Source organism: Aulonocara stuartgranti (genome assembly GCF_965226115.1).
Source record: "Aulonocara stuartgranti genome assembly, chromosome: 3".
Lineage (NCBI taxonomy): Eukaryota > Metazoa > Chordata > Actinopteri > Cichliformes > Cichlidae > Aulonocara > Aulonocara stuartgranti.
In genome coordinates this window covers 44,156,067-44,180,345 of record NC_138941.1, presented here as the reverse complement: position 1 = coordinate 44,180,345, position 24,279 = coordinate 44,156,067, and the positions used below count along the sequence as shown (strand labels likewise).

The 24,279-nt window shown below is 39.2% G+C and overlaps 1 protein-coding gene across 2 annotated transcripts; it reads right to left on the bottom strand.

Annotated features, from left to right (window-relative positions):
* Window positions 1–1,465: 1,465 nt before the first annotated feature.
* Window positions 1,466–24,053, bottom strand: LOC309702782 (uncharacterized protein). 2 transcript variants are annotated; one of them, XM_082527408.1, is made up of 10 exons: window positions 23,925–24,053; window positions 18,804–18,920; window positions 17,916–18,221; window positions 5,926–6,243; window positions 4,445–4,714; window positions 4,154–4,258; window positions 3,997–4,012; window positions 3,825–3,892; window positions 3,664–3,714; window positions 1,466–1,797 (listed from the first exon to the last, which is right to left on the bottom strand). In XM_082527408.1, the coding sequence occupies exons 2-10, from the start codon at window positions 18,904–18,906 to the stop codon at window positions 1,736–1,738; spliced, it is 1,299 nt and encodes a 432-aa protein (XP_082383534.1). In that variant the 5' UTR covers window positions 18,907–18,920; window positions 23,925–24,053; the 3' UTR covers window positions 1,466–1,735. The 2 variants fall into 2 exon arrangements, with proteins under 2 accessions (XP_082383534.1, XP_082383535.1); XM_082527409.1 differs by lacking the exons at window positions 1,466–1,797; window positions 3,664–3,714; window positions 3,825–3,892; ... (2 more) ...; window positions 4,445–4,714; window positions 5,926–6,243 and adding exons at window positions 10,373–11,052; window positions 11,155–11,205; window positions 11,310–11,377; ... (1 more) ...; window positions 16,166–16,261; window positions 16,362–16,634.
* Between the last annotated feature and the right edge of the window lie 226 nt (window positions 24,054–24,279).

The following is a 24,279-nucleotide window of genomic DNA, read 5'->3' as shown; positions in this document are numbered from 1 at the left end:
AAACAAGGGCACGGTTGTGCATGAAGAATAACAAAACATGCATGTTTTCTTGTTTTCTGCAGTCTGTGTCTGTGCTTGCATGATGAGGCTTTTAATAGTGTAGGTTGTGGTTTGTGTGGGGACTTAACACAGGAAGAAGTAAACTATCCATCAGCCTGCTCAAGACACATTTTAAAGATGATGGTCTAACTGTGCTGACCTGCTGATCTGACTATCTGCAGCTAAATTACCAAAACTTAAATTTAAAATGCAGGAACTCCTCTGTGCAAAAGCTATGCTATTTGTTCTACCAGGAATATATATTGTTAGGTCTGTGTCACCAACAAATTACAAAAAGAAAATACAAACCAGTAAATAAGCTTCCTGGGGCTTTAGCTTTAATTATTAATCATTTTAATAATCCTATTGCGCTTTTTCTTAATTTGTTCTACTAACAATAACACAAACACACCAGAAGACAAATGGCGATCAGGAGGAACAAGAGATGACTGCCCACAGCATGCATCACTAACAGATAGAGGAAGTGGTTCATAACAACAGCATAAATATACCTGAGGCACAGAGGCTGTGTCCATGATACCAAAAGACACATAAGCAGCATATCATCAGAGGCAGGAATCTACCTGCCTGTTAGAGGGATGGGTGAAAAATGCAAGTTGAGGGTTATATTGAAGAGTAAATGTATAAAATGGGGTAAGGACCCGATGCAGGATTCAGAATAAAGTGACAAACTGTAATCGTTTCATTTTATGTTCTTCTTATTATTATTTTTTATTAAATTTTAATTTTATTTATTCCTTCTTTTTCAACTTTTCAAGAGGCTAAAGCGTGCCTGGACTATTGAAACTTCCACCAAGCAGGTCCCACATCGCCCCCTGGTGGTTTGACTGTCCCTTCTTGTGTCAGTATATTTCTGGGTTTTCCTGTTGAACACATTCATGGTAATCATATTTTTTGTCTCTTTCTGGGAAAATGCAACTACATTTACTATGACAGGTATTTCAGCTTCTTTTATTCATCTTTAAAATGACCACATTTTTTCTTCTGAACCAGTTCAAGTTAGTAATTGTTTCCTAACAGCCATCTTGGATTCAAGTGATGGTTTTAAAATGTTTCTGAACAAAACCCTGCACACATTTCTTTTTTCTTGGTATCAGTTTTGCTTAAGGTTTATGTATTGTTAATATTAATGCATAAACAAATACATGAGTACCTAAACTTTGGTTCTGCAAAGTTTGGCATCATGTTGTTTGTACAGCTGAATGCATTTCATTTATCTTCTTGTGGGTGTCTCCTGGTTCATTTTACATTCACAGATAACATGATTAAATAGCATCAGTGTCAATGAATTATCAAGTCTCAAAGAAAAGTGCAGAAATTCTGCACTTCAGATTCAGTACAGGTGGTAACTGGCTTCAGATAAGTTGAAATAACACTCCTCTGTGCTGTGCTTAATCAGTCAATTAATGTATTTATTAAAGAAAGTGCTACTGGACTAATAGCAAGAAGTCATTATTTTACACTATTTGTTGTTTCAAATACAGATGTGAAAAGTGTTTAAACATCACATGTCACAAAAATCCTTTTAAAAAAAAAAGAATTAAAAACAAAACAAAACAAAACAAATAACAGTTTCCTGGTGATGTTTGAATCCCTGTCTAACATGGCTAAATCTCTTCCTTCTCCTTCCTTTCCAGCTGAACGTGGCTCCTTTAGATCAGATCGCTGTGATTCATCATCTTCTCTGCCCTGCTGGTTTTGCTGTTTGCTTTCTGTGAGTAGGTTTGGCTTCAATTTCTGTGAAGTAGAAATAAAATTAAACTAAAAAAACAAACACAATAAAAGTTAAGAAAACAAGAAAGGTGTTGCCACAGCATATATGATGAAAAATAATAAAATAATTCTCCAGGAAAATCAACAGCCTAGCAGAATATGTGCCACATTGTTAAACACTTTAATGTTAAAATGTGGCTGCATTATAAATGACACCAGTTGACAATCTGATGAGACAGCATGGCATTTTTATTTTTTATAGGACTGATGTTCATGAAAATCTCCAGGCAAGACTGCAGCTGTGACACAAGTTTGTATTTGTATTTGTTAAAGGTAAATATCTACCAGGGTGTTATTGTATTTGCTCTTTCATACATGTTTGAAAAAAGTTTGAAGTAATTTGATTAGAAACATTGATGCAAAGCTGGATAATATTCAGAAGAGTGAGTGATCTAGAGTTGCATAGATTCAGCAAGGTTTTTTCCCATTTTGCAGAGATTTTGCTTTTTTATTAATATGACAGCATCACACAGTTGCTGTAGATTTTTCAGCTCAACCACATCCCAAAGTAGTCTAGTACTACGTGCTAAATCTAAGCAGTGTATACATGTAGCTGATGCGTTTAGTTATGTGGACACAAGACTGATGGTATGTATTTGCTGCAACGAGACCTCTTTCTCAAATATTTATTTATGTTTCTTGTAATTGAAGGGCAGTTTCATTGCTGCTACTCACAGCGTTCTACTGGTTTTCATATATATGTTTGAAAACGTAGTAATTTAATTGTAAGTAATTTGACAGAAGACAGAAATGAAATGCTCGGCAGTAGTCAGGAAAGTGAGTTGTGACTAACAAAGTACAAAACGTTTTGATGAGGTGTTACATTCCGATAAGAAATGCATTGATGCAATACAAAATATCTTCAGCAGTGAAGTAAGCATAGAAAGACCTGTGTGCACAAAAACAATGGGGAAGTCTAATGTGGGTAGGGAAAATACATTACCTAAGTGCAGTACTGTCATTGTCCTGAGTCTGACGAGTCAGTGTTTTGTGTTTCCTTATATTTTTGTATGTGCTTGTTTATTCTGTTTTATCCTTTAAGGTTTGCTATTTGTTAGGGTTTTGTTCTGTGTCTGCCTTCTCCCACTTCTCTGTGTTCCCTCTGTCTGTCTATGGCAGGGGTGGGCAACTCCAGGCCTCGAGGGCCGGTGTCCCTGCAGGTTTTAGATGTGTCCTTGAACCAACACAGCTGATTTAAATGGCTAAATTAGCTCCTGAAGTTCTCCAGAGGCCTGGTAACAAACTAATCATGTGATTCAGGTATGTTGACCCAAGATGAGATCTAAAACCTGCGGGACACGAGCCCTTGGGAACTGGAATTGCCCACCCCTGGTCTAGGTGTCACACGGTCTGCTTGTGAATCTGTCTGTTTAACTCAGTGTCTTGTCAAGTTCTTTGTGTCTGCGAATTTCCTGTTTTATTCTGAAAGTCTCTTTCTCATGTGAATGTGTTTAGTGTACGTTTCTCCTGTCCCGTCAGCTCTGATTTCTCCCAGGTGTGTTGCCCTCCTGTCTCTCATCCCCTTGATTACTGCTGTGTGTATTTAAGCCCTGTGTGTTCTCCTGCCTGTTGCTGGTTCGTCTGCGTTCATATCCTCCGGCTCCCTGAGTGATTTCCCTGCGTCTCTCTGTTCCTCTCCACGTTCGGTTATCACTTCAGGTTTGCTTTTTAGTTTTCCCAGTTTAGGTTCTCCGTTCTGTTTCTTGCCTCCCCTCCCTTAATAAAGTCTCCTCACTTCAGAAGTACCTGCGTTTTGGGTCCTTAAATAATTCCACGACACGTACTGCAGAACCTCATATCACCTCATATCACATCATTGTCATACTGTACCTGGTCCAGCATCTTCATGGCCTCTCATTGTCTCATAAACACAAAGATCACCTGCAAGTTGGCAACAGTTGAGTCAAAAATCATAATAAAGTGTAAATGGTCTAACATTTAATCATTCTTTAACAGTGTAATGTGACTGATTTAACAGTGTTAGACCTGACCGTGGGAAAGAGCCGAGTACACATGTTGCTGACTTTCCTCCTGGTTGATAGTTTCAGACTGTGTGAGCCTGGAATTATTCAAATACATTAATATTCATGCAATAAAAGTATGTTATTATCAGTAGAACAAAAGTATTTTTGTACATTACTGCTGTTGATTAGTTGCACTAACCTGTTGCAACACAGATCTGTAAAAAAATAGATAAATAATAATTTTGCATATTATTTGCATTTGTATATTAAAAACATATTTTACTAATGAACATGATAAGAGAAGAAGAACTTAACCCTGCAATAATAAACAGTAAGCATAGTTCAGAGTTTCTTACCTGCATGTCTTTTATTGCAGAGACAAACACCCACAGCTGCACTGAATATAATGACAAGTATCAAACAGCCACCAGCTACACCCAGGAAAAGGAACACGTGTTTTTCTGAAAATTAACACATTGTTCATTAACAGCAGCCCATAATTAAATAAAAATATCAGCATATCATCAGCATAATATAAATACATCAGCTCTCTTCCACAGTTTCTACCACATCATTGCTGATCTTTATTATAAGCATTTAAAGAAACATCAAAAGAAAGAAAGAATAAATATGCACACTGGACATACCTGTTTCTTGCTGTGTACTGTTGCTGCACTTCACTGTTTGAAATGCAGACTTCTCACTGACATGACTGGAAACTGTGCAGGTGACATTGGTCTCTCCATCCTGCTCCCTGATGATGTATTGTTGTCTGGGACCAGTTAGTGTTTGTTTTCTTACAGTCCACTTGTAGCTGACATCACCAGTTGTGCTGCACTCCAGCAGAACTTTACATGATTCATTTGAGGGAATCCAGGTAGAATTGATTTTTATGACAGGCTGTTTAGTTATGGGCTCTAATGAGGAAAAAAGAGGACAGAAGGAGACAGTGATAAGTAGTTTAGCAGGACAATAGTCTAGACAATTCCATATATATTGCTTCATATATTTCATGTCTTCAATATGTATCTTATGGTCACAATTTTTTAGCCATCCTTCTCCCACCAACGATGTCGAGATCCAACTTTATTAGATCCGATTAAAATCAAGGCACTAAAAAAGACTAGAATTCTTGGAACAGAGTTTAATACATTGAATCATATGAACAGCAGGAAAAATACATGCATACATCTAGCAAGAGAGTTACATAGCAGAAAGCAAGCAAAGCTAAACCCCGGGGTGTACAGCCTTAAGCACAGACAGCAGAGTAACAGAGTGGAAGTAGTAGTATAAAAAGTGCTGGGGTGTCATCTGTATCCCCGCCCCTTGCTGCTGGATAACTCTCCCACCTGTCCTCCAGCCAAACACAGCTGCAGGGTCAGGTAGCAGCCAAGGTCCTGGCCAGTGGCCAGTCAGGACTCTGGCTACCCTTTAGCTTTGGCTTATCACAATAGGTCACAGGTGTCAAACTCCAGGCCTCGAGGGCGGGTGTCCTGCAGGTTTTAGATGTGTCCTTGATTCAACACAGCTGATTTAAATGGCTAAATGACATCCTCAACATATCTTGAAGTTCTGCAGTGGCCTGGTAATGAACTAATCATGTGATTCAGGTGTGTTGACAGAGTCCCCTCGAGGCCTGGAGTTTGGCACCCCTGCAATAGGTCGTGACACGGTAAAACATCGCACATTAATCCTAATTATTAAATCTTACACAGTGAGTGGCACAATCTTTTAATATAGAATCTTATAACTACATTAAAAACTTAAGTGTAGATTCATAGTGTGTGTGTGTGTGATTATATCGTATGATACTGAAATCGTGATGTTTTCAGGATCTCTGTTTAGTGTTACTGTTTTGGTTGTGCTGCATGAAAGACTTGGGGGAGGTTAGTTACCGGAGCTGGAGAGTGAGTTATTCAGGAGAACTCTCCCCTTACATTAACTGCCCTGTTACTGTACCATCTTAATAAACCATGTGCTTAAGACTCTACGTGAAAGTTGAAATATATATGTTCAGTACAGATAAATATATAGTGTATATAGTTATATAGAGTCACACATAAATCCACCACAATCTACAATGTAATAATAATATTACATATAAATTTATATTTATATAGTATCTTACCATGAACTTGCAGAGTGATGATGACTGAATCCCTCTGTTTCTCTTTTGTTGCTGAGACAAAAATGAAATCACCAGAATCTTGAAGAGTCAGTTTTCTCACTGTTAAAGTAAAGTTTTCCAGGTTTAGCTCTGATCTGTCCTTAAATGGAGATCTTTTAGAAACACCCATATTGTTTTCAATGTGTTTGTCTGCAATTATTAGTTCTCCATATTTCCATGTTGCCGCAGTCACCCCTTCAGTTGGTAAGCCTGATGAAAGCTCCACAGTATCTCCAACTTTTTTATAAATAACATGTTTTCCACTGGAAGTCTCCACATCTGAAAAAAAATATACAAATACCAAGTATAATATTTATGAAAAGTAAGTGAAGAAAAACAAGACCAAATTGCCCCCAACCTTATTCTTTTGTCTAAAAATGCTAAAATACCAGATTTGGATAATTAAAAAAAAAGTGTATCACAGAATGAGGAAAATATGTCAGGTGCCAAAAATTTAAACAGGTAACTGAATAATATGCCACCAATATCATTAATTCTATGTTGCTGTTACTAGATGGAAAAACAATAATAATGGAAAAACACAGAATTATAAAAAAAATGTTGCTGTTAAAAAGTAAGTGTTCGTTCAAAGCGGTTACAATATTAAATACAATACCTTTGATTAGTAGTTTAGCAGCATTTTGTAATGTTTACGCTCAATGGAAGAAAAGCAACACTTGGATCCACTCATATATTTCTGTTAAATTTCTAGAATGTCCAACTCTCTCCATTACTATCAAAGGAAGTTATATATTTATACAGTTATAAATATGTGGTAAAGCATACCATAAAACCAGCACTTAAAAATATACAAGAAGCAAGAGAAAGATAAAGAATTATAAATCCTGAAGTTGGTTTGATTTGATTTCCAAACAGAAGCAGCAGGATCTCTGTTGATGTAGCAAAGATGCAAAACCACTTGTAAGTGCAAGTGGATGAAAGTTATAAATACTCAAGCAGAGAGAACAGACCTGTAACAAACTTTTTTAATTAAGAGAAAACTTTGACCTTCAGAATAATTAGGGGTTGATAACATGACATTCTTTAAATATTTCTTTAATATTAATGCACATGTTATTATTATAGCTTTAACCCCCGCTGAATTTAGTAATACTGCATTTGGAAACACACATGAGAAATACAGTGCAAGCCTCTTCTAAGGAAGACACACCACTTCTCAAAAGCAGAAGCACTTTTGACCTACACACTCTACCCTAACCATGTATCAGAGTTAAATACAAGTTTTACAAAATACATGCATCACAAAGATCTGAAAGCACAGGTGTACTTACAATGGAGGCAGACCCAGAGAAGCAGCATAATGCTGTGTATGAAGTAGCTACGATAACAAAGTCGACCCCCAACCATCGCTGTGGGGAGAGGAACGACGTCTGTTTCCTATTCTCATATATCAAGCTCTGCCTTCACAAGGAAGCACAGAAAAAAATAAATAACCGAGAGCGGGTGAGGTTTCAGTCTAAATAGAAGCAGAAGAAACGGTCATAAGCTGGCCTGATGTACACAGATCAGCTATAAAATATTAAAACAAAAAGTTAAACAAAAAATATTTTTAGCATATACCATTGCCTGTTTTTACTATGTCACAGAAAGCGGCCTAAATGTTCAGGACCACTACAAAATGCTACTTACATCTAATAGCAATCCTTGGCCCCAATTACTAGTCAGTCCAACTCTGCATTAACATTACAGTTCCTGTGTTTACTGGTACAAGCAGCTGTGTCGGAGGTCAGAGTTTCTATCTAATTGTATTTCAGCAGGAAGGACATTTATGTGAGTGCTGGGCCAAGCTTCATTCACTATTCACTCCTGCATGTCCGACATAGAGGGCAGTATGGATCCAGTAGATTAACCCATCAAGTTTGCCAAGTGAGTGTGTTTATTAGTTTGAATTGGACTTAAACATTTTAAAAAACACCAACTTTGCTCTGTAATGCAAGAGGAATCATCAAGCACTGGCTACAGCTGACATGTTTCATATCATTCCTATTTTTTATTTTTTTTACAGGAAGTGATTTTGGTCTAAAGTGATACTAGTGAAACTTTGTCCAGTATATCAGTAAACATTTAAAAAGCCGTGCTAAGCATTGCTTTCTCATTCTCAATATGTAAAGGAAAGCAATGCATATTTTCTTGTTATGTCTGCAGTGTTTCTGATCTTGCTTGCATGATAAGGCTTTTAATAGCACAAAGCTTAACCAGACTTTGTGGCTTGGGTGGGGACTTGGTATACAAGGAAGTAAACGACAAACAAACAACATTATTTCTATGCAGCGTGACATGATATTGCTGAAGTTATTGTTTTAAAAATAAGATTAGGACTATTTGTATATAATACACTCAACAAAAATATAAACGCAACACCTTTGTTACTGCTCCCATTCCCCATGGGATGGACGTAGAGACCTAAAATTCATTCCAGATACACAATATAACCATCCCTCCCAAACAGTGGTCACAAATCAGTCCAAATGTGTGGTAGTGGGCACATCTGCTATATTGAGATAATCCATCCCACCTCACAGGTGTGCCACATCAGGATGCTGATCTGACATCATGAGTAGTGCACAGGTGTACCTCAGACTGCCCACAACAAAAGGCCACCCTGGAATGTGCAGTTTTGTCTCACAGCAAAATGCCACAGATGCCACAAGCAATGAGGGAGCGTGCAATTGGCATGCTGACAGCAGGAATGTCAACCAGATCTATTGCCCGTGCATTGAATGTTCATTTCTCAACCATAAGCCGTCTCCACAGGCGTTTCAGAGAATATGGCAGCACATCCAACCGGCCTCACAACCGCAGACCTCGTGTAACCACACCAGCCCAGGACCTCCACATCCAGCAGGTTCACCTCCAAGATCGTCTGAGACCAGCCACCCAGACAGCTGCTGGAACAATTGGTTTGCACAACCAAACAATTTCTGCACAAACTGTCAGAAACCGTCTCAGGGACGCTCAACTGCATGCCCGTCGTCCTCATCGGGGTCTTGACCTGACTCCAGCTCGTCGCCGTAACAGACTTGTGTGGGCAAATGCTCACATTCGATGGCGTCTGGCACGTTGGAGAGGTGTGCGCTTCACGGATGAATCATGGTTCACATTGTTCAGGGCAGATGGCAGCTGAGAATGTCCCAGTTCTTGCATGGCCAGCATACTCACCGGACATGTCACCCATTGAGCATGTTCGGGATGTGCTTGACCGGCGTATACGACAGCGTGTACCAGTTCCCACGAATATCCAACAACCTCGCACAGCCATTGAAGTGGAGTGGACCAACATTCCACAGGCCACAATTGACAATCTGATAGACTCCATGCGACGATGTGTTGCACTGCATGAGGCAAATGGTGGTCACACCAGATACTGACCGGTTCTGGGTCCCCAGACCCCCAATAGCGCAAAAAACTGCACATTCCAGGGTGGCCTTTTGTTGTGGGCAGTCTGAGGTACACCTGTGCACTACTCATGATGTCAGATCAGCATCCTGATGCGGCACACCTGTGAGGTGGGATGGATTATCTCAATATAGCAGATGTGCCCACTACCACACATTTGGACTGATTTGTGACCACTGTTTGGGAGGGATGGTTATATTGTGTATCTGGACTGAATTTTAGGTCTCTACGTCCATCCCATGGGAAATGGGAGCAGTATTTTTGTTGAGTGTATGTAGGAACTCCTGTTTGTAAAAAAACAAAACAAAAATGTATTCTTATTTGTCTGCCAACATTACATATTGTTACAACTTTGCACCGTCATGCAAGAGGAATAATCAGACACTGGATGCTGCTGACATGTTTGTTGTGAATGAACTCAGTTCTACCACTGCACTTTGTCTGTTTAAACTGATGTGTTAACATTGTCTAACTGCTGCTTCCTCATAGCTCAGCAAACTAGCTGCAGAAGTGACAAACTAACAGTACATGACTAATAGCAAAAATGTATCTACAATATTATATGAATCATCTGATTAAAACAACACACTTCCGCAGCTGATCCGACACATTATTGTGTCCTCAGAAACAATTCCATTTTTTATGTCTATTATGTTTTATTCAACTTCTGTGTTTTATTGAATTTCCATTGTGTTTCATATGCTTCTGTTGCACTTTTCTGTTTTTTTTATTTTTCTATTTGTCTTCTTAAATTTCAGTCTGTTTGACCCTGGCTCCCTTGAAGTCTGGCTCCTCTGAACCAAAATATAAATATATGAAGTGTTACTGAAGACCTCTGCACTGTACTGTATTATATAAAAATAAATATAGGAAATATGTATTAACTATTACCTATTAATATCTATATAGTATTTTATCAAGGGTAAATAATAGATTCGAATAGAATAGATCTTTATTGTCAATGTTACAAGAATAATGAAACACAGTTTGTCATCTCTCTGTTAGCAGCATGTAGATTTTTACATTAAAATTCCTTTAGAATAAGAGAAAAAAAAGACTTAAAGTTTGAGAGGTATCTACACAGGGAATGTATGTAACAACGTAAGTATCTACACAGATATGTACAAGTTATATATGTAATAAAGGAGCACATGCAATATAAGGTGCAATGTGATCAGTGGTAGTGCACTTTGAGTTCTTCACACAAAACTTTTTGCAAACAACATTCCTTCCTCTAGTCTTACTAGTCTAGTCCTAATCGGTAGGACTAGAGGAAGGAATGTTGTTTGCAAAAAAATTATGAAATTATGTAAATGTCCATAAATATTAACAGCACAGTTAATCTTCAATCCGGGTAGAGAGGGGGTGGTGGAAATAATGCACACCACAGTAGAAAAAACCCCCAAATCAGTTTCTCACCATCAGCATTTGTGTAGAAGCGTGCACTGAGAACTAAAACAAAGACTGGAATCTCATCAGACAGGTTTATTAAACATTTCCAACTTAGACAAAAGCAGAGATCAGATAATACATTTCTTATTCATAAATGACTTGCCAAACATAATATAGGCATTTACAATCCTGAAAAAATAAATTTCAGAACATGTTCTTGGACATCTTAAATGTTGCAGCTCGTCTAGTCTGATTTGATGCACTGTATTTGTGATCCAGCTGAAATACAGCGAGAATAGTTTAAGAATGTCACTACTGAATTGCATGAAATCTCAGAGTTTTCATTTATTACTTTCATGACTCATCATTGTCATACTTTACCTGGTCCAGCATCTTCAGATCCTCTAACTGTCTCATAAATACAACGATCACCTGCAAGTTAATAACAGTTAACAACATTAAATGATCTAACGTTTAATCATTCTTTAAGAGTTTAATGTGACCAATCAGAGCACGTAAACAGTGTTAGACCTGACCGTGGGAAAGAGCCGAGTACACATGTTGTTGATTTTCTTCCTGGTTGATTGTTTCAGACTGTGTGAGCCTGAAATAAGTAAAATATTTTATTATTAGTAGAACAAAAGTATTTATTATATTACTGCTGTTGATGAGTTTCAACAACTGTCACATCTGCTGTGGCAGATGGCGTGGATTGGAGAGAGTGTGAACCCAAATGCAGACAACAGAGATGGAGAGGAATGTTGAGAGAAAGCAAAGAAAAGCTGATGGGAGAATGCGATAAACTAATGGAAACCTAAACTGTTTCAGTTCAGCGTTCAATACAATCCTCGCCTCACAACTCATCAGGACACTGACAGACCTGGGCATCAGTTCCCTCATCTGCAAATGGTTACTGGACTTCCTGACCAACCGCCCCCAACATGTCCGGCTGGATAACCACTGCTCATCTACAATCACAATGAACACCGGTGTACCACAAGGCTGTGTGATGAGCCCTTCCCTCTACTCCCTCTCCACCCATGACTGCAGACCTGCCGATGGTTCCAACACCATCATTAAGTTTGCAAATGACACCACGGGGACGGTGATTGGCCTCATCAATGACAACGATGAGGCCGCCTACAGGGAGGAGGTGGATCGTCTGGCTGAGTGGTGTGAAACAAACAACCTGCTGCTCAACACTGAGAAGACCAAGGAGCTTATAGTGGACTACAGGAGGAATGCTGACCCACATCCACCCATCCACATTAAGGGGACGGCTGTGGAGCGTGTGAGCAGCTTCAAGTTCCTGGGAGTCCACATCTCCGAGGATCTCATCTGGACGACCAACTGCTCCAAGCTGGTCAAGAAGGCTCACCAGCGCCTCTTCTTCTTGAGGACTCTGAGGAAGAACCACCTGTCCTCAGACATCCTGGTGAACTTCTATCGCTGCACCATCGAGAGCATCCTGACCAACTGTATAACAGTCTGGTACGGGAACTGCTCTGCCTCGGACCGGAAGGCGTTGCAGAGGGTCGTGAAAACTGCCCAGCGCATCGCCGGAGCACCACTTCCTGCCATAAATGACAACTATAGGAAGCGGTGTCTGAAAAGGGCTGGGAAAATCATCAAAGACCCCAGTCACCCAGCACATGGACTCTTCATCCTCCTGCCCTCTGGGAGGCACTACAGGAGCCTCCAGACTAAGACCACCAGGTACCGGAACAGCTTCTTCCCCACAGCTGTCAGACTCCTGAACTCTGCCTTCTGACATCTGACCCACGTTAAACTCATGGACTGAACATACACACACCCACAACCACCTACACACACACACACAATGGACAAAAACAAACAAATGGAAAACTACACCCTAATACGTCTGTGAAGGTTCTCACTCATCCAGGTCATCGTAGTCAAAGGAGCTTGCAAAGAAAAGCGTCTGGACTTCTTTAAGTTACTTGAAGACGTTTCACCTCTCATCCGAGAAGCTTCTTCAGTTCTAAGGTCAAATGGTGGATAAAATAAATAAAATTAATAAATGATCACAGACAGAAGCAGAGCAAATCAGGATGAAAGTCTCAGCCACGCTCTCCAGTGCCAAAGTCCCTCCATCCAACCTCACAATACAGGAAAAGAAGGCCGTCGCTTCCCTGAGCAAAGACCACAACATTACTGTTTTACCAGCTGATAAGGGAAGATGCACCGTGGTCCTAAACACTACAGATTACCACACAAAGATCACTACTCTCCTCAGTGACAACAATACCTACGAAGCCTTAAAGCGAGACCCCACAAGCAGCTACAAAAAGAAAGTTATAGCTTGCCTTCAAGACTTTGAAAAGGACAAAATTATTGACCGCCTTACATATCACCGCCTTTACCCAGGGGATGCCATACCCTGCATTTACGGACTTCCTAAAATCCACAAGGAAGCTGTCCCACTCAGACCCATAGTCAGTAGCATAAACTCAGCCACTTACAACATTGCTAAACACCTTGCTACCATCCTTGCTCCTCTCATGGGGAACACCCCACACCACATCAAGAACTCCACCGACTTCACCGACAAGGTCCAGAAACTTACCCTGGATCCAGATGAAACCATGGTGTCCTTTGATGTAGTCTCTCTCTTCACTTGCATACCCACCACGGAGGCCGTGGAGACTGTCAGAAAATGACTACAAGAAGACAGCTCCTTGAAAGACAGGACCAACTTCACACCCGATCAGATCTGCACACTGTTAGACCTCTGCCTCACCACTACATATTTCAAATACAATGAAGGCTTTTACAGACAAAAACATGGCTGTGCCATGGGCTCCCCCGTGTCACCTATTGTAGCCAACCTTTACATGGAGGAAGTGGAAAGGAAGGCTCTTGGCTCTTTCAAAGGAAGAGTACCCAGCCACTGGTACAGATATGTGGACGACACCTGGGTCAAAATCAAGACACAAGAAGTGGAATCCTTCACTGCGCACATTAACGCCGTGGATAAAAACATCAAGTTCACCAGGGAAGACACAAAGGACAACTGTTTGCCTTTCCTGGACTGCGCTGTGCACATTGAAGAGAACGGCAACCTCAACATCGAAGTTTACCGGAAGCCCACACACACGGACCAGTACCTCCTCTTTGACTCCCATCACCCTCTGGAACACAAACTTGGAGTAATTAGGACCCTACACCACCGGGCAGAACATGTTCCCTCTAAGCCTGAAGGAAAAAAAGAAGGAACACACACATGTAAAGGAAGCACTCAAAACGTGCAGTTATCCTAAATGGGCGTTTTTAAAGTCAGCAAAGAGGCACAGAAAAGAAGACCAGACACCAGCGAGGGAGGATAAGAAAGACAGACGCAACAACATTGTCATCCCCTATGTAGCCGGTGTATCAGAAAAACTCAGGAGAGTTTTCTCCAAGCATGACATCCTGGTGCATTTCAGACCCAGCAACACGCTCAGACAAAAACTGGTTCACCCGAAAGACAAAACGCCAAAACACAGACTTAACAATGTGGTGTATGCTGTACAGTGCAGCGAGGAATGCCCAGACCTCTACATTGGAGAGACCAAACAGCCACTTCACAAGTGCATGGCACAACACAGAAGAGCCACCTCCACAGGACAAGACTCAGCAGTCCATCTGCATCTTAAGGATAAAGGACACTCTTTCGAGGATGCCAATGTTCACATTTTGGACAGAGAGGACAGATGGTTTGAAAGAGGAGTGAAAGAAGCCATCTATGTCCACTGTGAGCGACCATCTTTGAACAGAGGCGGTGGTTTACGACACCAACTCTCTGCCATCTATAATCCAGTTTTGAGATCCCTTCCCAGACGCCTTAACGCCCACTCACATCCTGGGCCATCTGACCTCAGGAATTCGCATGATAAGGTGGGGCCAGGTTTCAGAATGAACACACCCGAAACTCTGGCTGATTGGGACCCACACCCAGTTTCACACCTTGGCTCAGGCGATTAGAGGCTCATCAGGGGGTCCTTTTGTCCCTCTGTTACTCCCACTAGGTTTATATGTGGGACTCTCCACCATTTGACCTTAGAACTGAAGAAGCTTCTCGGATGAGAGGTGAAACGTCTTCAAGCAACTTAAAGAAGTCCAGACGCTTTTCTTTGCAAGCTCCTTTGACTATACCCTAATACACACAAAAATAACATGGACTGAACCACCACTACTGTAAATGCTGTATAGACAATCATTCTGTACAATAAAATAATTATAATTCTACAACTGTTTACAACCGTTTATAACTTGCATAGCTCATATTTCTGTATAGCTTTATATTTCATATTTCAGTGTAGTTTTCATATTTATATCCTGTTCACAGCCTGTACACACTTATAGTTATAGCATATTCATAACATACCCTCATACTGTGTACATTGCAACATACCCATAATAGACCCATATTTTGTACACTCATACTTATAATAATATATATCTATATAATATACCGTATAGATATATAGATATATCTATATATCTATATTATTGCTAAAGCACTTTCTGGATGGATGCAAACTGCATTTCGTTGGCTTGTACTTGTGATGTGCAATGACAATGAAGTTGAATTCTGTTACATTCTTACTGTGGAAGGTTAAACATAAAAACACAAGAGGCATAGAAAAACTACACAGAAACCTGAAACACGAAACCTGGAACTGAGAATGAGGAACTTGAGACCTGGTAAAACCTGGGACTTGGGAAACATGAGAGAGGTAAGCAGAAAAAAAAAAAAGGGACTAAATACACAAGAATAATGGGGGGCTTGGAAACAGGAGGGAACAGAGCTCATACTAATCAGAAACAAAGAAATGGGTAGGAAGCAAAACTGAATAAACTACGGGAAAAACAACTGAATTTTTTATTTCGAGCATGCAAATATAACTGAAACAACAAGAGAAAAGAAGAAAAAAACTTTAAAACCAACAGGTTTAATCAATATCTCTATGTCTACACGATGTGTGTGCTCGAAAAGGAGTAGGATGAAGTTTACACTTTTTCTGTTCCTACTGAGGAACAATCAAAATAAAACAGGAAACATGAGACAAAGCCTGAGACGTGAACAGACATAAGAACATAACTGGGTCGATGTGACACATAGAAAACAAGAGAGGCACAGTAACAAAATCTAAAGACTAGAAATCACAAAATACTAAAAATAACTAAGGGAGGTAGAAATACAGAAAACGAAAACATGAAAAAACACAAATCAAAGAGTATGAAAAAAACAGAAAAAATTTCGTCCCCACACCGAGGACCATGACACTGACCTTTTGTGACATAGACCTGAAAAAAAAAGTAAGAAAAAAGTATTATGGGATTAGGAGATTAAGAGACCATTTTTAATAGTAGCAACAAAAAATCTTACGCTTTATGCAGTAAAGCAGAAAGAGCAACAGTAGAGTGATCAATATTCCAGTAAACAGCCCAGCAATGAACATCACAAGAGAAGAAGAGCTGCACTCTGAAATCACAAACAAAAATTAAAAAAAATATTTAATGATTTTAATAAATTATTAAAACAAAACAGTTATATTGTATTCACAACCTCACTCTCCACATACCTGTTTCTTTTCTGAGTGAATGATCTTTGCTGCACTTCACAGTTTGAAATGCAGACTTCTCACTGACATGATTGGAAACTGTGCAGGTGACATTGGTCTCTCCATCCTGCCTGATGATGTATTGTTGCCTGGGACCAATTAGTGTTTGTTTTCCTACAGTCCACTTGTAGCTGACATCACCAGTTGTGCTGCACTCCAGCAGAACTTTACATGATTCATTTGAGGAAATCCAGGTAGAATTTATTTTTATGACAGGCTGTTTAGTTATGGGCTCTAATGAGGAAAAAAGAGGACAGAAGGAGACAGTGATAAGTAGTTTAGCAGGACAATTTCTAGACAATTCCATATATATTGCTTCATATATTTCATGTCACTTATGGGCTCTAATGAGGAAACAGAAGGACAAAGAGAGTCTGTGCCAGGTCACATTTTACATCACAGTTTAAAGTATATGTTTGTGCAGAGTCCTGCAAATCTATTTTATAAAATTAGGCCAAACATCAACAACTTCAAACAACAACATTATCAGTCCCAAAGTTTATTAAATTGGGGCAACTACTGTTAACTCCTGTATCAGATGGTCTCATAGTATCTAAACCTAAAAATTAAAAACCACCTCAAAAACAAAACACATAAAAAATGAAGACAAGAGATTAAAACTCAGTCAAATAATGACCACTATATAAATTATGATAAAATACACATTTTATCTGTAAGCTAAAGGATTTGCTACTTGAGGAAAATATATAAATTAAGCTATGTCTCTCAGGAAATCAGGAAACAAAACCAGACAAAAAAGATGTGGAGTATAAAAGGGAGGTTGATAAACTATTTCAAAATATCACATTGTATTGTATCAAGATGCTTGTTTACTCAATAAAGTATCTTACCATGAACTTGCAGAGTGATGATGACTGAATCCCTTTGTTTCTCTTTTGTTGCTGACACAAAAATGAAGTAACTACGATACATACAAATACTGTTTACCACTGTGTCATGTTGTCATGCTCGCTGGGTTGGACCCAGGGTTAGAGTCTACTTGTGTGGTTCCTATTTTTCCTGTGTCATGTTATATCCTCCAGCAGTCTGCATATTAAATTCAATTTTGTTTATAAAGCGCCAAATCACAACAACAGTACCCCAATGTGCTTAAAATTGTAGCGTAAAGACCCTAAAATAAAAATAACAGCAGTTTTCCTTCTCTGGTTAAATTCTAGGTAAGTCCAGGTATCTTGGTTTTGTTATATTTATAATGCCTGTCTGATATCTCTGTGTCCTCTTTCCAAGTTTGTTTGCCTTTTTGTCTTTGTGTCAAGTTGGTCTTTCTTTTTCTTCCGGTTTTATTTTAGAGTCAGACAGTGTAAGTTCCTGTTTGTCAGCTCCTGCCTCATGCCAAGTTTATTCTATATATTCTCAGCAGTAAAGCTGCTTTTAAGTTTACTTCTCATTTTTCAAAGAAGAAAGAAAAACTCATGAGCTCACAAGGAGATTTTTTATTAACAGTAATCAAGGACTTTGTTTAAAAAAAAAAAAAAGGGAAAAAAAGTCTCTTACCATGAACTTGCAGAGTAATGGTGACTGAAGGCCTTTGCTCATCATTCACCTCTGAGACAAAAGTGAAATCACCAGAATCTTGAAGAGTCAGTTTTCTCACTGTTAAAGTAAAGTCTTCAGGGTTCAGCTCTGATCTGTCCTTAAATGGAGACTCTTTAGAAACACCCACATCTTTGTCTGCCACTGGTATTCCTCCATATCTCCACGTTGCTGCAGTCACACCTTCAGTTGATAAGCCTGATGAAAGCTCCACAGTATCTCCAACTTTTTTGTGAATGACGCGTTTTCCACTGGAAGCCTCGACATCTGAAAAACATACAAACAACTGAGTATGATATCTATGAAAGTTCAACATGTGAGTGAACTGGTGAGAGAAACAAGTCCAAATTGCCTGAAACCTTATCGTGAACGTGTGATAGTTAAAGTAAAAACAACAAAATCTGAAAAAAAAACAAAATAAATCTCTTTGCAGAATGTGAACATCATCACACATAAGTGACAACTCTGATATGACTGACTTGGCACAACAAAAATGTAAACATAGCAAAAATGTTTACACACTACGGCTCCATGAAATGTTTTTAGGTGTTTCTCTGTGGACAAGCATGAATTCATAATGTTGTCATTTTCATATAAATGTGACAGCAAATGAATTTAAAAAATGAAATAAAGTGTCAGAAGCTGTTTCCCGGGAATTCAAAAAATGTCTGTTAAAGGTAATTGTTGATTAGCAGCAGTTAGAACAATAATAAATACTTTAGCACAACAATACTCTGAAATGGCAAAGCTGCAGCTATCAGCTGTGTTCTGAACTCACTCATGTACCACAGTTCATGAGGCAACAAATACAACACATCACTAACATCTGGAAGCAAAAGGTTTACTTACAGTGGAGACAGACCCAGAGCAGCAGCACAATGCTGTGCACGAAGCTACGACAACGTCGTCCACCAGCCATCACTGATACACAGCCTCTGTTTCCTCTTCTCATCTGTCAAGCTGTTTCTTTACAAGTAAGCACAGAAAAAAATTACTGAGAGTGGGTGAGGTTACCATCAAAATAGAAGCAGAAGAAGTGGTTATAACCTAGCCTGATGTACACAGATCAAAGCAATCACACACTTAATAATTCAACTATTAGACATTAAAGTTACAGTTAAATAAAATATATTTAAGAGGATTTTTTAAAAACACTGTTAGGTACAGTTACAGAAAGTAGCCTAAATGTTCAAGAGAATCACTATAAAATCATATTTACATCAAACAATAGCCAGTTTTACTCTGCATTAACATTACAAACTCTGCATTTAATGCTACAAACAAGTGTATCTGAGCTAGATGTAGAGGTCAGAGATTAGAGTTTAATAATAACATTTCAGCAGAAAGAACATAACCACATCCTGTCATCAGATATTTTAAACTGCTGTCCTAAACTTTATTCACTCCTGCATGTCCACAATAGAGTACAGCATGTACTGAGATAATGAATCGGAGAGTGAGGGTGTTTATTGGTTTGAACTTGACTTAAACATTTAAAGAAGCAGCAGCTTTGCTCTGTCATACAAGAGAGATCATCAAGCACTGGCTACAGCTGACATGTTTGTGGTGAATAAAGTTGCTTCCACCACAGTCACCACTCTGTCTGTGTGTACTGCACGTAAATACTGATATGCATGAAGAAACGACAGATAAATATTAAAGAACAGTGAGGTGCACAGACAGGAGGCTGCTCTCTTCAGGGGAAACGTTTCTTCCCCTGAAGAGAGCAGCCCATGATCAATCCTGTTTTTAAAGGAAATGGTTTTGGTCTAGAGAGATACTGGTGAAACTTTGTCCAGTGCATTGGCAAATGTGTTAACAGTTTTTAAGTGCTGCTTCTTCATAGCTCTGCATACTATATAAATAGCTCTTAGTGTGGTGCTTCTGTCAAAGTCATCTGTGGTTAGCTACAACTTTATTTCTCATGGAAGTCAGAGCAAAGTGCTTATCTGTAAACACACAAGCATTAAACATAAGTCATAATGTATCAATCAGATCGCTCTGTGATGCTCACACAGCAGATTAACATCATTGTGACTAGTGATCGATGTGAAAAATGTAACAGTATTTTGGGTTAGTGATGCTAGCAGTGGTTTTATGGTTGGAAATGTTTGGTTAACAGATCAACGCACACATATCTCACCAATTCTAACTTTGTACTGACTGCATAACAATGTTCATCCACATGACCCTTAGGTTTAAGATATTGGCTTTTTATTTCTATGCCAAAAAAAAAGCTGATGGTTATATTGCTCTGAAAAATTGTACAGAAATCCATTTGTCTCACAGGACAAACTGACTAATTATTTTGAAATATGAAGAAGTGGAGAGAATGACACTGTTTCTTTCTGCTCATACCACAAACACTCCCTTTCTCTTCTTTCTTCACACAATTTCCGACATCAATTTCAAACTGCTCTACAGTAATTTAAAAATAGTCCTTGATCATTCAGCAGAATCATCTGAGCTGCTCGGAGGCTTATTTCAGGCCTTTCAGGAAAACACTTGTTGAAACCCTGAGACGTCGCACCATCTTTGCTAACATTTCAAAAGAGGTCATGCAATCCTGGTTTAAGTAAACTCCAGAGGACAGGAAGTGATCGTCTGCTGCTCTAGGTGCATTACTTAGAGATGCACATCCCTCTTATTCACCATTAATTATGGATTTCTTCTCAGTTGAGGTTACTTTTAAAGTTAGTAATGCCCTTCAGATCACAGTTCAGTGTCACACTGCCCCCTGCTGGTATGGTTGTGCTGATATGATGCAAAATAAGAAAATACAATAAAAGCTTTTGGAGTCTATCATCATAAAAAAAAGTTTATTTGGGTACATGCACATGTTGGCATTAAAGAAAATGAAATGGAAGACGGTGAGGCTGAGAAAGTTAAATGGGACAAGAGGGAAGTGAGGGTGGCACTTAGTAAAATTTGAGTTTTGGAGCAGAGCAGGGCAGCTGGTAAAAACAGAAAAGTAGTCATACTCTCTAGACTAAGAATAGCTCATGATTTAAATTCAACCATTAACCATTAAATTAAACTATTGAGAAACTTAAAAGAGAAATGACAAGAAAATGAAACTGTGCAGCATGTGATGTCTGAATGTAATGAACATAGGAGAACCAGAGAGATTTCCAAGATAAAATACAGAAACAAGGGTCAACAGGAGCTAAGTTTAGGTATTTTATTGTAGAGGGTATGCATGATGGGATTACAGTACTTCTGAAAGTACTGTAATCCTCTCTTTAGTTTTAAGCTAAAGAAAACATCTAAATTGAGTCTATGGATAAAATGTAATACACATTGCCGGAACCTCACCATGCGACACAGGCGGAAGTAAAGAAAGGAAAGGCGCCATTACTGTTACTGCCCCACGTGTGTTGTTGTGTGTGAGCTGTCGCAGTAACAATGCCTCCAGTTCAGTATCTGAGAGAGTTTATCGACAAGCGACTAACTGCTGCTGCTGAACATTTTCTTGGAGTTTGAAAAAAATGATCGTCCAGTACGAGGAAGAGATCAACCGTTGGCGCAGACTGCTGGATATCACCTGGAAACCCGAAATAAAGCTGCACAGGACAGACATCCCACAGCAGCCTGTCTGTAAGGAGAAGGAGGTTCTCCCCGAGCAGCAGCTCTGGAACCAGGAGAGGAGCTCCAGTCTTGACCAGGAGGAACCAGAACCTCCACAGATTAAAGAGGAACAGGAGGAACTGTGCAGTCAGGAGGTGGAGCAGCTGGGACTGAAGGAGGAAACTGATACCTTTATGGTGACTGCTGCTGAGGAAGGAGACCACAGTGAACCAGAAGCAGGCAGGGAGCAACTCCTCGCTCACAGCTCTGCTGTAGCTGACAGTCAAGAACACAGATTCAAGATCAAGTAGAAAAAGACACAGAAAATCCCACTATGTCAGAGAGCGTGTGTAACTTTGATAAAAGTAGTAAGTCTTTAAAATGTGATGTGTGTGGAAAAGCTTTTAAGTTTAATTATCTAATGAAGAGACATTATACATTTGGGGTGGCTGTGGCTCAGGTGGTAGAGCAGATCAGCTGATTATAAGGTCTGCATGTCAAATATCCTTGGGCAAGATACCACGGTAACCCCAAGTTGCCCTCCGATGCGTTCATCGTGGGTGTGAATGTGTGTGAATGTAGATTAATTTGCACTTGTGTTTAGAAGTGCTTGTCTGAGTGGGTGTGAATGGGTGAATGAGGCATGTTGTATACAGCGCTTTGAATACTCTGGGAGAGTAGAAAGGCACTATATAAGAATCAGTCCATTTACACTAGGCTGGTGATTGTAATTGGGGCAGATTTCTTGTGCAATGGGAAGTCCTCATGCTGATCACCTCCAGCCTAATAGGTGGTGGTGACTCCAACATCATCTGCAGTTGGGAAGAAGTAGTAGAAGAAGCAGCAGCATCAGAAGAAGAAAGAGAAGAAATACTGTGGTTGTTATCGTAGTAGCAGTGTGCTCTGCTGGATCATTGACATGATCTGTCAGGACAATCATATATAAGTGCATGAAACTGCGTAAAACTCAAAACACACCTTTTCTCTTTGGCGTTTAACCCAGTGTGAGTTGTCATCTGTGTTAAACTTCTTATCTTTTGTGTGACCCTTGTATTCTTGTTCTCTTATTTTTTTCTTTTTGTACAACACTTTGGTCAGCTGTTAGTTTGTTTTAAAGTGCTTTAGAAACAAAGTGAAAGTTTGTCTGCATGGATTTTAGTTTTGACAGCATTTCTTAGACCACATTTTTTACAACTGTATATACTTTATATTCTGTGTATTTATTATTTCACTCCTATTGCCTGTTCTTATTGACCTTATCTTCAACGTATGCTGTCTGGTTGCTTGTTAATTGTCCCTTGGGAAATAAAATAAAGTCTTCTTTTTCTGAATCTGATCCTCATTTTAGATTCGACAGCATTTCTAGTAGAAATTGGCAGATGAGTTAAGGATGAATTTAGGCTGTGTATCATCTCTGTGGGCGTGTCTTGATTTCCAGATTACATACGATCAATTAGTACTCAATGTTGAGGAAGTACCAAGTGTTAAGGAAAGGCACAGTAATACTACACAGCTGTGAACAACACATATTTCAAAATAAAACTCAATAAAACAGCATTATTAAAATTCATTGTGCTCATATGTAAATTAAACAGATTAATCAATTAATTAATGCATTTATTAAAGACAGTGTTACTGGGCTAATAACATAACACTGTTATGTTTGCACACTTTGCGGTTTCAAATACTGATCTGAAAAATGGTTACTCATCACATGTCATAAAAAAGAAGAACAAAAACCCTCCAAAACAGTTAGTCTACATGACGAATAGGTCACCCAGGTCATTATTAACTCAGGAAAAGACTCTGGTTTAACATTTTAACATTAGTAGGCCTATTAAGAGGAATATCAGGAATTAGCAGCTTAAAGGTTTACCAGGAAGCAACCAGTGTTGGAAAGGTTACTTTAAAATGTATTCCACTACAGATTACACAATACATGCCCCAAAATGTATTTTGTAATGTATTTTGTTACGTTACTCAATGAGAGTAACGTATTCTGATTCTGATTACTTAATATATTATCATGCTTTTTACAACTACATGAATGTGCTATTGTTGTGTGATTTATTACTATTCATGAAGGTTATTCCCCATACTAATACCAACTAGATTTTAAATAAAATGAGTGACATTAGGTAAGGCTGCACTTTTAGCAGTGATCTTGTATAGAAAACTATTCCGCGCTTATATAAAACAGGTCGGCGGCTCCTAAGGGACCTCTGGCTAATACGTCGGGTTCTGTGTCGGGCTCGTCACCGAAAACTAGCTTTACTTTGTTGTCTGTGTCAACTTTGCTAGCGAGAGACAGAGAGAGGCGTTGAAAGGCTGCTCCAACGGGACTTATTGTTTCGGAGGAAAACACAAACACAGTGTACAGTCGAGTCTTAACAGCTTACTTACACTCGTCAGGCACTCTTTTTGGCTGCAGTGGTTATTATTATATTTACATGGTCCCATCTGTTTCTTGTCAGTGACAACTTGTACTTTCCGAAAACGTTCCGACCTTTTTCTCCCTCCCTCGCACGCAGACATCGGGTGTGGCAGTTTATGCTCCCTGCAGCACGGACTACACTGCCCATGAGGCTACATTCTTTAGGGCTGTGCCTGTAACACTCTGCCTATTGCCTTCATATTAAATCATATTTTGAATAATATTTTTTAAAAATATTTCTGCACAGTAGAGGTGATCTGGTCCGCGAGATTGAGACACAGGCACTAGAGCCTCTTAATGCGAATTACCAAAAATAAAGAGGGC